This window comes from Ambystoma mexicanum, chromosome 1q (genome assembly GCF_040938575.1).
Source record: "Ambystoma mexicanum isolate Mex_15411 chromosome 1q, UKY_AmexF1_1, whole genome shotgun sequence".
Taxonomy (NCBI): domain Eukaryota; kingdom Metazoa; phylum Chordata; class Amphibia; order Caudata; family Ambystomatidae; genus Ambystoma; species Ambystoma mexicanum.
Genome location: NC_090922.1, coordinates 914,034,141 through 914,046,991, shown reverse-complemented (window position 1 = coordinate 914,046,991; position 12,851 = coordinate 914,034,141). Strand labels below are relative to the sequence as shown.

The window sequence follows — 12,851 nt, the reverse complement described above, 5'->3', positions numbered from 1 at the left end:
GGTGTCACCCATGACTGATGGTGTTATTCCCCAAGGGTATTCGCCAAGCCTCAGCCACATGCTCATCAATCAGGATCAGAGACTTTATTCTTTCACTTTAAAGCCCTTGCAACTATTTGAGGCAGACTTGATGGTTGTGTAGAATTTAGGAGATAGATCAAATCTCGGAGTTCCTAAATAGATTTCTTAGGTTCTGATTTTTTGCAGTTATAATAATGTATTAAATATAAAGATGTGTGGCAATCAGTAATAGAATGCAGAAACAATTTAACATGTGCTTTTAAGTGAAGGTTCTATCAATTAAACACAGAGATGTAGCAATGCATGCTGCTAGACCACCTGAATATCAATATCTATCCCTTATATTTGTTGCTTCTTTAGATCCATCGAGATGGTGATTCCAATTCTCATGCTTCCTGGAATAGTAATATACGAAAATGATGTAATGAAATCCCACTGACCTTTATTAGTTATCTTTGATTTTAGGCTGCCAGATCCAGTGAGTGACATTTTAATGATGTCTCTTTTTCAAGTACGTCTTCTTTTGAATTATAATGGGTATCACCTATTGTCTGCTTTTGGTCACTATTAGGGCTTGCTCCATCTAATAAACTCAAACTATACTTGATGGATACATCCATTTCAGATGACATTTTTCCTGGGCTGTGTATGTGACTCAGATTCCACCTTATTTGGAGACAGATCACTTAAATGTCTCCCTCCCACATACTTGCATATTTGAAAACTAAAAATAAAGGCCTCAATTTGAAAATCACATATTAAAATACATAACTAGGAGCATCCTGTAACTATGCATTAATCAAAAGCTCCAGGTGTAATATTCAATACAAATATTGCGGGTCATTATGAGTTGGGTGGTAAGGGATACCGGGCACCGGTAAGGAGACCGATGCCGGTAATCCCTTACCGCCCAATTCCGAGGTCCCTTAGCGGGAACCGTAAAGGACGTGTGGTCTGACCACACATCCTTTACGGCTCCCGCTAAGGGACCAGGGCTCTAATAACCGGCCTGCTATTTGCAGGCCCGTTATTAGCGCCTTCCCCATTCCCATTGAGCCTTATGGGGGCTCAAATGGGAATGGGAAGGGGAATGGTTGGTTGAATGGGGATTTACCAGGTCCGCACGGGTCGGAATGTCCCGGTGAGTCCCCATTCAACCAGACCAGTGCCAGACCCGGTATTGGAGGCAAATAGCGCCAAGGCTACCTCCAATCTCGGAATGAGATTGTCTTGTAACCGTGTCAATAGTGTAGTGTCACAAAGTTGTCAGTGTTAACTCTCATGATTCAGTACTTTTATTCTTTGTACACATATATCAAGAACATTGCTCTTGCTGTAGGATGTTGTGGAATATCCTAGATCTTCAGTGGATATTTATATATTCATGCATATCTACATCAAACAGGAAGCCAACCTGATATGAGTAAACTATTCTGCTGCACTGTATGGGAGTCAGTTATCCTTTCACCTGCGACCCTCTTCTACCTGATACAGGTCCAGATGTAAAGTAAAGCTGGACCATTTTAATTCTACACAATATCAAATCTGACCACAAAACAACATGGTACTTCAGCTATGGATGAGTACTATCCTTACAGCAGTCCTCTTCAGAGGTGCCCTTAATCTGAAACATTCACACATTAATTGAAATTTTAGCATACGGTTTTCTAGATGTAGGCACTTTGGGGGTGTTATGAGCAATTGTGATAAACTTAGTATCATTGAGGCACTTCCTTCCTCTCCCTATTTACCAAGAGTGAACCCCCGTCTTAGTTGTGTGAACTCTATAATGATGCAATTTTACACTCCATTAATGGTTTATTAGGTGGATGGCATTAATCATGTTCATATTTAATATATTTTAGGATTGTTTGCTGTGTTTTAATTGTACCTTTTTTTAACACCAATTGTTTGTATTTCTTGTATTTTGTATGCTGTCATGAAAGGCTCAATGAGCCAATCGTGTTTTTATGATGCAAAGAATAATAACTGGTCTTAGATATGTCACCCATGACTCAGTCTCCTACAATGTGTATATAAAAATCCTAACTAAATAGGTCAGCAAGACTTTAAACTAAACATTACCAATTAGTATTGGTAAATTGAGACACCCTCAGACCTGAACACCATGTTCTTAATATATTGGGGTTTGTTTTTAAGATCATGCAGTACTAACTTCTATCATATTGCTCATCTGCATTATTCAATGGCAATAGACAGTTATTAACACCATACAAACTGGAATATATATTACAGTGCATTTCACTGAACTACATGCGATCTAGCATAGTATGAAATAAAGTGAATCTTTCAAGCACTTAACACACATGTTTGGGCAAATTTCTATGTTTACTAGTCAATTAAACACGCATTCGTTCATTTTATAGGACAGCAGGGTTTGATATATAAAGCCAGGAACTGTACCTTAAATACATCAAAATAATTGACACATTGGAATAGCCATCCATAAGAAGGCACTGCATATCTATCGATGCATACATGTACAATGACCATTAGCACATGGATTCCCTAATATACTTCAACTCAGCCAATCACAATGCTTTGAAAGCATATATCCCCAGTACAGAACTCACTCCAAAGCAGAGACTAACAAGCAGAACAGAAACACTTATCTCCAGCATTGTTAAGGCAGAGCAACGTAGGCAGTTCAATTCCTGCATTAACAGCAGCAATACAATCACATTGTGTAACATGTATTGCTACAGGTTGCATGTTCATTAAGTTAACTTTACAAGCATGTGCTTCATTTGTTAGACTTTGGAAAGGGTCATTATTGCTTACAATCTTTGACTTCATCTAGGGTAATAACTGGGGTGGGTTACTGTCATGACATAATGACCCTCGCCATGTAAGGCTTCCTTAATGATGCAGGAAAAAGCTGTGGGGACGGGAATAATGGTTGAACTGTGGTTTCAAATTCTACAGAGGTGGCTGAGCGGAGTAGAAGTAGATAATGATGTTCGATTGATTGGCTTGTCTTTTGGGAATGGTGTCGCAAGCAGGCACATGGGGCCCGCGCGTCTAGTGAGGAGGCTTGAGGGTGGGAACGCTAGGCTTCACTGAATAAACGAGGACAGCATGTTATTTTCGACATACCTCTCTCTAGATGGATGGGAAATAGGTGCCATAACATTTCCAAAAGCAGAGGAACTACTTTCATTCTGAATAAAATGGAATTGTCCAAATGCATTGCAGTTTAAATCAGAAACACTTGCTCTAAGTTTGCAGAGCTACGAGATGCCCATTGTGCTTAATACTAAGCAAGTAATATGAGTTGTATAGGTTCTAATAAACAGATAAGGGTTTTTTGTTGCATTTTTCCCAGCATCATGCTACAGTACTACAGTGGTATCTAATAATGACCTTCAAGGTGGTTTGTGGGTGGCGGAAATACAGCGGCGGATAACAATGATGTGGTTATTTTGCAGTGCAACCCTGCATTCATCTCCCATCACACAACATTTTCAAGTCTACTTACCCGCTCACCAGGGTCACCGGAAGGGCCAGAGGGTCCTTGCAAACCAGGAGGCCCAGTAAGACCCTAAAAAAGATAAACATGTAGTGATTTTGCTTAGTGTATGAACTGCCTTTAATTCACAGATCCTCTGTTCATTTTTGCATTTTTTCAGCTCCCTCCCACTAACCCCCCCTCCCTTCTCTTTCAGAGATGCCAGAACGCCAGGGGACCACTCCGGTGGTGATAGTGCATGGTACAAATGTCCTTTTACATTAACATATGCAAGCCATTTTTATTTTAATCAAACACGCAGTACAGTTTGAGTTGTAGGAAACTGGTTTGCAGCATTTTTCTATTCAAATAAGGCATTTTGGGAAGCATAATGCTTTATTTGCTCCCTGAATGTGTCCCTACCCAGTGCATGATGTGCCCAGCTATTGCCATACAGAAATCCCAGTGATAAGCACTTGCATGTGTTTATATATTTCATGTGCTCTCTTTAATACCACTATGCCACCTTGAGGCCAATTCAGAGCACTATGAAAGACTTAAAAGAAAACAGTTAGATGCAGCAATAGGCAGTTCTTTGAAGTTGCAATTCAGAGAAGCAGCATCCCAGGATGAACATAAAGGCTAGAATATAGATTGTTCACTATGTAGTCTACTCATGTTCTTTATGTGTGAAAAGCGTATTGCAATAGAATGATTTTACATTTCGAAGAAACTATCTTCCCTATAGGTATTTTGTAATGGCTTTTGATTCATCATAGTGCCTATATATTTTGAACACTGTGTGGACGCAGCCCTAGCAACAAAGTGATCGCTTGGTGAACAAATTCGGCAATAGCATGCAGGAAAAAGAATATCTTAGAGTCCATCTGAAAATATAATGTTACAAAGTGCACATACGGCAGGGCCTTGTGGTCCTGGTGGTCCTTCAATAAGCATGCCCTGCGAGAGAAGAGAAATAGTTTAATTGACATATACAGTAAAGCATCATCATTACAGCTTGGTAAAAAAAAACAATGTCTGAGGACAAAATGAGGTGTTTTAATAAAGTTTGAATTTACACAGAATATCCGTTAAGGAATTATGATATGTAACTAGTTTGTGTAAGCATTCATTCTGTCGAGTATATCACTAAATAGAAAATACTGCCATGAAAATAACAAAGCAAAGAATGTTGGTAAGATAACAAACATTTATGGAATCAGAGAAAGATTGTACCAAATGGTTTAATTCCCTGTTATTGATGTCTTTAGCTTGTCTGTAGATGGCTAAACAATGTGCTTAACACAATAATTAATTGTTGCTTTAAACAAATCAGAAGTGCAACTGTTCAAATTACGTTTTTTCTACAATCACATGATCATTTTATTCACTTTCCATTGTATATGAAAACCTTTACAAAAGCCACTACATTCATCTATCAATCACTCTTTTATCTGGATGCAGACTGTTCTATACCACTGCTAAAATGGATTTCTAAAATCCGGCCTGGTGGACAGTTTTCAGGAGGCCACCCTAGTTATAGTGAACAGGGGACTCTGAGAGTTTAGCCAAACCCAACCAAGGTAAGCATGGAGAGTGTTCAAGGCTTAGACTCACCAGTGAGTGAGCGTGGTAGGGGTCTACAATGAGTCCACACAATGAAAAACACAATGGGCCTCATTATACGGAAGGCGGTAAGGGTTAACGGTCACCGGTAATGGTACTGGTGACCATTAACCCTTACCGCCTTATTACGAGGTCTCTTTGCGGGTTGGTACTTTAACGCCTGCTTTTTGCAGGTGTTAAAAACCAACCCGCAAAGGGACCTCGGTGCTAATTACGGCACCGCAAATTTGCGGTACCGTAATTAGCACCTTCCCCATTCCCATTATGCCCTATGGGGCAAAAATGGGAATGGGGAAGGGCAATGGTGGAATGGGGAATTACCACCCCGCCAACCTTCCTTGGAATAGGGCTTTAATTCCCCTTTCCACCAAGGCAGTGCCGGTATTTTACCGGCATGAACCATGGCGCTAATAGCGCCATGGTTCACCGCCTACCGTGTAATGAGGCCCAATGATTCTGCTTAGACAGGTAAGTACACACATACTCTATTGTAGGCTCAAAACACACTAGAACAATGAATCAGGCAGGTAATACTATCACACAACACCCAGTTACAGAACATGTTTACCTTTGATTTCTATACAATTCACTTAAATAACTGAAAGGAAGGGAAGTAATTATGCAGTAAGCAAAAACCAGTTCACAAAAAGGAAGCCTGTAACTTTATAAGTTCAATCCATATGTTGAATGGAGAGTTGTGTTCCAAAGTCACAAAGTTCCTTCTAGGAAAGGCAGGAAGAGTTCTTTTAGTGGTGAACATTTTTCCAATAGACTTCTCAAGGATTTTACAGGTAAGTGTTAGGACAGTTTTTCGAAAATGTTCAAATAAGGTCTTTATAAAACCATATCTGAGCCAGTACAAAAACTCCACTCGTAGTATAAAGCTGTACCACTTGAAAATGTTTGGTAGCTTAAATAAAGCAGCACAGCTTATGTTACGAGGGAGATAGGGTTGTAAATAGGTACAAAGAAATTGCAGCATACATATGCTCAAAAGAAACACTGATACACTATGTAATGTAAAACTAATGGTTCCTTTTAAATACAAGCAGGCCAAGATAAATCTTGGGGAAAGTAAGTACTATCACCTAAGTCATTAACACATTTATAAGAAAACAACTCAATACATATGGTATACAAACCAAAGTCCAACCCTATTTAGAAGCACATTAGGCAATTCAAAGTGAGTAAAACCTAAAGCTATGCATTCAGAATGGTAATATGCTATTCTTTGGGAGTAAAATCAAAGCAGTTAGATGTTGAAATTACTGTAATTAATTCAAGGGCAGCAGACCCTATTGGTCATAATAACAAACAAACAGTGTTATTCAGTTCTGGAATCAGTAAGACCAACACTGTGACAAGTAGATATCTTGCAACATATGTAACTTTCTTATGTTAGGAATAGATACAGTTACAACACAACAGTTGCTTTTAAGAACACGGTTTAGAGATAGTAAAGTAACTCATACATATTTCAGAGGAGCATCCAGCTACTCATGGGCAAGTAAGAACCTAGTAAACTATTTTAGAACTGCACTGACGCAATTCAGGGGAAGTCTAACCCAATATTTCAGTTTTAGAAGAGCAGCAGCCATTCCTGGTCAGTATAACCTATTGGTAAATAAACATGATACACTATTTCTAATACAGGAATAGACAGTTTAACTGATAATAATGTTCAGAAGTGTAGGATACAGTTCTAGGGTAAGTAAGAAATCTAGCAGACGTTTAAGAAAGGCAATCAACAGTTCAAGGTAATTAAGAACCATATACTTTTCAGAGTTGAAACAGGCCACTATAGGACAAGTAAGAACTCTAAGACTATTTTAGAAGTGCATTATGCAGTTCAGGATAAGCACAACCCAATGGTACACTTTAGGAACGGCCAACAGCTATTCAAGGTAGGTATAACCTTTTGGTGAGCTTTTACACTCAATCACTTTTAAGAAGAGTGAAAGACTATTTCAAAGTAAGTAAAACAATGTACATACTTTTAAGAAGGGCGGTATGCAACTCACAGGTAAGCAATAACTTTGGGCACTTTGTAACTTCTTTTATTCAGGAATTAAAGTTACACACAAACACATTTACAAGTCAGTACTTTTCACACTGCTTATATTTTTAAGACAGAAGCCTTATCTTTTAAAGTCCTTCCCTATTCTAGGGAATTTATTTATTTATTTTCTACACTTGTAAAGCACCTACTCGCAAGGGCATCAGGGTGCTGTTAAAGAAAACAGTTACACACATAGCATGAGTTATCTCAGAGGCAGAAGAGGGACCATAGTGGTCTAGAAGCCAGCTGTAGGCAGGTCAGGATAGGGTTCAGATGCAGGAAAGTCAGAGTTCCAGAGGATATTTCGTTGAACAAGGAAGTATTAATTTCAGAGTTGGTTGGGCTGCCTAGATGGTTCCAGCATTAGGCCTGGGCGAATGGTATGTGTGAACTCCCAAACACACAAATCATCCACTCAGCCACACAGGATCGACACAAGACTTAAGGTAAATATTACCCAAGCCAGCACAGTACCTCATTAGAAAATAATAACTTCTGGATAGACATCTTCACACTGCAGAAGCAGAGGACTCAGTCCCGGGAATCTCAGTTTGGTGATGAAACAAACAGACACTGGATGGGAACTCAAGCTCAAAGTCCCCTGGCATTGACGGTTTGCAGCCATGGAAGGTTGCAGCATATCAAGGGATGGCTCGTTGTGCAGGTCTTCTCAAGACTAATGAGTTTTACCAGCCTCTGGGTATGAGTCGTCAGCTTCAGAAACCCCAGGTTGTTTGCAAAGAAGGGTTACGTCAGTGTCTGGTTACACAACAGGCTCTTCGATAGCTGGAATCAATTACAGATTTTGTTTCTTCTTCTTCCTTTTTGGATTTATTTCCAGTGGTTGACTTGTCAGCAGCTTCTAGAACAGCGTATTTATCAGGAACCCAAGCACAACTTCTGTGAAGACTCCATGCAGTTTACAGAACGGGGTGGCTGGCTGTCCAATCAGGACAGCCAGCTACCCAGTAGGAACTGGTTCATTTCAGGTAGAATGGTAAACAAAGGGCTTCCGAGTTCTGACACCTCCCTTGTTTCCTGTCTTCACAGACACTCTGGAGTTTCGGCAAGGGTTCCCGCTGAAGACAAAACTTCAACCAGGGCCACTCCCACCTAGGACAGCAGAGGAAGACCAAAGCAAGAACAAGCATACTTACAAATGGTGGCATTACTGTGGCTGATTTGACAGCCTGCAAGTAATATGACTACAATGTCTGTCACCAGTAATTAAAATTAGCTTGCCTTTGTAACAACACTGTTACCAGGACAGTGAGAAAGGGGTTACATTGTATCTCCCCAGCACCCCAAATAAGGTGGGATGTGCTGCTCTCACCTATTTCATCTCAAGGGGAGGGAAATCCCACTTTTGGGAACAGTAGCTCACCCAATATATCTAGAGGAAGAATAAAGGGAATCCCAAAGGCAACCAAGTAACAGTGCACAGGTCTTCGGTCAGCTGCACAACTACACAGGATACTTGGCTCCAAAAATGATATGCTGGAATGAAAGCATTAGTCCTCTTCTTATCACAAATTCAGGTGCAGGGCAACAACCAGCCCAACAATGGGAATAATCTGCACAACTCACTCAGCCAGCAGTGGTCCATTCAGGGAACACTGTCGGTTTCACTCATTCATGCATACTAGACTTTCAAACACCATGGTTTTGGAATTGGACCAGACAGTCCCGTCCAAGTCCTTGGCCTAGGCACACATGGCATGCGCTAGCCCGCAAAAACTTCAGCTTTCCTGGGCAAATTAATAATCATATTAGGGATTACCTGACCTGCAAAGGCAGAGAGAAGGCCAAGAACCAAAATGGCCAAAAGACAAGTGAAAAATCTAGTGGCATGGCCATTTTAGGACACTAACCACCTTTAGTATCCAGGTGTGGCAACCGCAAATGTGCACACTAAAATGAACGCAAAAATTGCAAAAATGTTATTGTTGCCACCAGCTAGTCTTAAACACATTAACATTTAACTGTGATGAGGAAGAGTGAGTTGGGGGTAATGCAGGACTATGGCGAGAAAAATGAAGGTGAGTAGTGGAAGACTGTGAAGAGGAAACATTATGTGAGGGTACAGGGGGACTGCAATGGGAAAGAGTGAGTGTGGTAGAGGGGGCCAGTGACACAAAAGTGTGAGGTGAGGGTAGGGGGGGGGCTATAACAATAAAGCGCAAGGTGGTGGTATTGAGGGACTGTGACAAGAAAGAGTGAGGTGTGGTGGCCTATCATGGAGAAAGGTAAGGTGAGGTTAGTCGGAATTGTGATGAAGAAGAGCAAGGTTGGGTGTTAGGAGATTTTGATGAGGCAGAGTGAGGTGGGGTTTGGAGGGCTATAGCAATGCAGGTTGAGGAGTGGCTAATGGGTAACTGTGATGAGGAAGTTGGAGGTGGGGTAGTGACAGACTGAGATAAGGAACAAATGATCTCCTCTTTTTCCCCCAGATTTCCTAAAAATGATTACCTCCCTCAAACCTACTTCTTACTCTGACAATATGATTCCACGCTCCATCATTAAACAATTGATGGCCCACCATTCAATGCGCTCCTCAGCATCATCATCAATCTCCTCAGCATCATCAATGCCTCCCTCACAGAATGATCATTCCTGGACACCCTCAAGACTGGTCTCATTTGACCTTGTTTTAAAAAAAAACAACCCTAGATCCAGACAACCTGGCCAACTATAGGCCCATTACCAAAAGGTGGTTGCTACACAGCTACTCGCCAGAATCGAAAATCTCCACCTCCTAAATGACAATCAGTGAGGGTTCCGGTCAAAGTGTGACATCAAGACAGCCACCATCCACATGGTCGATGATGTTCTCCAAATCATGGATCAGAGTGACTCATGCCTCGTCATTCTCCTTGACCTATCGATTGCATTTGACACCATAAACCACTGCATCCTTCCCTCCCTCCATGCTGACAGGATGGTATTATCTTGCACTGTCCTGAATTGGTTTACCTCCTAACTCTTAGGCAGACATCACGGTGTCCAGATGAACTTGTTGCATTCTAACCGACTCTAGATCTCCTGCGGAGTTCCCCAATGCTCCATCCTTTCACCAATCCTTGTTAAGCTTTACATAAAGCCTCTTGGGAACTCTCTTCAAAACTCCCAATATAGCCATCCACCAATGCGCAGATGATACTCAGTTGTACATGACAGTAAATAGCGTGCAGGAAATAATTTGTCTGTGCAATTACCTAGCCATCATCCAGTACTGGATATCGACTGCCTACCTCAAACTAAACTCATCCTCATAAGTCCACCCACAAAAAAACAATGTCTCAATGATATGCTCCTAGAAGGATTTGATTCCCAACTCTCAAACTCAGCAACATCCTTAGGCTACTCCATTGCCAGCAATATGACCTTCCAGAACACATAGCCAAGAAGGCCCAAATAGCCTGGCTCAGAATCTCTACACTTCAAAAAAGCAAAGTCTTCATCATGCTGGAGGACTTCTGGATCATAATGCAGGCCCTTGTGGTCTTGTACATCGATGGGGGAAATGCTCTCCTGTCAGGGTTCCTAGCTGCTCACTTGGCTCCACTAAAAGCTGTCCACCACGCTGCAGCATAGTATAATATGGGAGCATGAAAATGTGACTGAATTACCCCCACCCTAGGTGAACTAAATTGGCTTCCACTCCAAGCCAGGATACTGTTCAAGACTGCATGTATCATCTACAAAGCAGTCACGAGTAGCACACCAGTGTACCTGGTGGCTACGCTCCTCATATCTAGTGCACAGGCTCCTCACACAGCAAATCAAGTAACCAGCTTGAATCACAACTTGTCCGCAAAGAGAAGACCCGCAAATACTCCTTCTCTTGAAATGCACCCACCCTCTGGAACTCAATCCCAATGTTGGCCCAGAATGTACCCACAATTCTCCAATTTCAAAATTGCTCCAACCATGGCTCTTTCAACAACACCTGACCAAGGACTAATTGCAATGGATGCACATACTGAAACACAGACCTTACAGTATTGCGCTACTGTTAAAAGATGCCTGCCCAAATTCTGGCTACCCACGCTCTGTACGTGAGATGGGGTAGTGACTGTCTGTGGTCAGGAGAGTGACATTGGAGTACTGGCGGACTGCGATGATAAAGAGTTAGGTGCAGCTACTGGGGGACTGTGATGAAGAAGAATTAGATGGGTCTAGTGGGAGACTGTGATGAGGAAGAGTAAGTAGGGTTTAGTTAGTTACTGTGACAAGGAAGAGTGGGGTGTGAGTAATGGGAGGCTAATGGGTACTCTGATGAGGAAGCGAGATGCAGGTGTAAAGGTAAGCTTCCTAGTGGCTACTGGGTCAAGGAAGAGAGATGTGGGGGTAAAGGTAATATTACTATTTGGTACTGGAACAAGGAAGAGAGATGTGGTGATAAAGGTAAGATTACTATTGGATACTGTGACAAGGATGAGAGATGTAGAGGTATAGGTAAAATTATTATTGAGTACTGGGATGAGGAAAAAGGATGTAGGGTTTAACGTAGGATTACTAACGAGTTACCTTGACGAGGAAGAGGGATGTAAGGTTTAAGGTAGGATTACTAATTAGGTACTGTTACGAGAAAAAGGCATGTTGGCAATGGACTGATCTTCCCTGAGGACATATGGGGAAGATCTAGAGCTTCATTGTTAAATCATGTGATACGTGCATCCAATCCAAGCAAAGTCTGATGTAAACCCTACATTGGCAAAGTCATGATTTAGTTGCATACTTTTAACAACCGTGCTAAGCTTATTAAAGCTCTTAAAGAAGTTCATGTCTCCAAACACTAATACCCCCCTATTGCCCCTCTCCCACACATTTTAAGTTAATTTAGGAAACAATCCCTGTCATTTCTTTTTTATATTAACATGCATGCCAGCCCTCCCGATTTAGGTGGAAGACTCCCGATTTTTCTATCAATACTATGATATTTTTTAATGTCCACACACCTGAAATATCCCTAACTCCAATGCTGCGCATTGGGAACATTTAATTCTCGTGATTCTTGTGATAAAATCTCCCTCCAAGGTGATCCAAAAGGTTGGCGTGTATGTATTAAAAACACAGATTGTTACCTAAATTAACTTCAAAAACTCCTCTTACCCTAACTAGCAATAACTGTGATTGCCACATCTCAATATGTTATAGTTTTTAAGTACTTAATTTTTTCTTTTGTCACTCGCGTTTCAGATCTTGATCTCAGCAAAGCACTTGGAAAAAACTACACTATGCCCAAGCTTCCAACTTTCACAATTCATGCTTTCCTACTCTGCCCACATGCGCCCCAGCCTCAAAAATGCCCAACTCAAATCTCTTGTATCATTTTAGGGCAATTTCCAAAAAAGAAATCTAGTACTTAAATCTCAAACTGCATAGTGGCAGGATTTCAGAAATAAAAAGCTATGGGATCAGAAATGCATCATGGGAGATATAACTAACTTTTAGGGTGCAGGGGCACCCGCTCTATTCCACATTTTTTTAAAAAAATACTTCAAGAGGATTTATACCAAACCAACAAAGGATTTCCTTTGAGTGCTTTGTGCTTAACTTGTTTCTTATTTTAAGAAAATCCATTTGGCTGTTAGGGCTGGGCATTTGAGCACAAATCTGACGTTTTGCCTATGGGAAAATGAATGGACAAGTGAAAAACACACCCTTTCTTGA

General features: G+C 41.1%; 1 protein-coding gene across 4 annotated transcripts in view; it reads right to left on the bottom strand.

The window, feature by feature from the left end:
* The window catches only part of COL11A1 (collagen type XI alpha 1 chain), a 381,664-nt gene that overhangs the window by 210,097 nt on the left and 158,716 nt on the right, over positions 1-12,851 (bottom strand). For all 4 annotated transcript variants that reach the window (XM_069641554.1, XM_069641555.1, XM_069641557.1 and 1 more), the window contains 2 exons: positions 4,409-4,450; positions 3,521-3,583 (listed from right to left, as the gene is read on the bottom strand). In XM_069641554.1, coding sequence (XP_069497655.1) covers positions 3,521-3,583; positions 4,409-4,450 — 105 coding nt within the window. The remainder of the gene's footprint in view (positions 1-3,520; positions 3,584-4,408; positions 4,451-12,851) is intronic.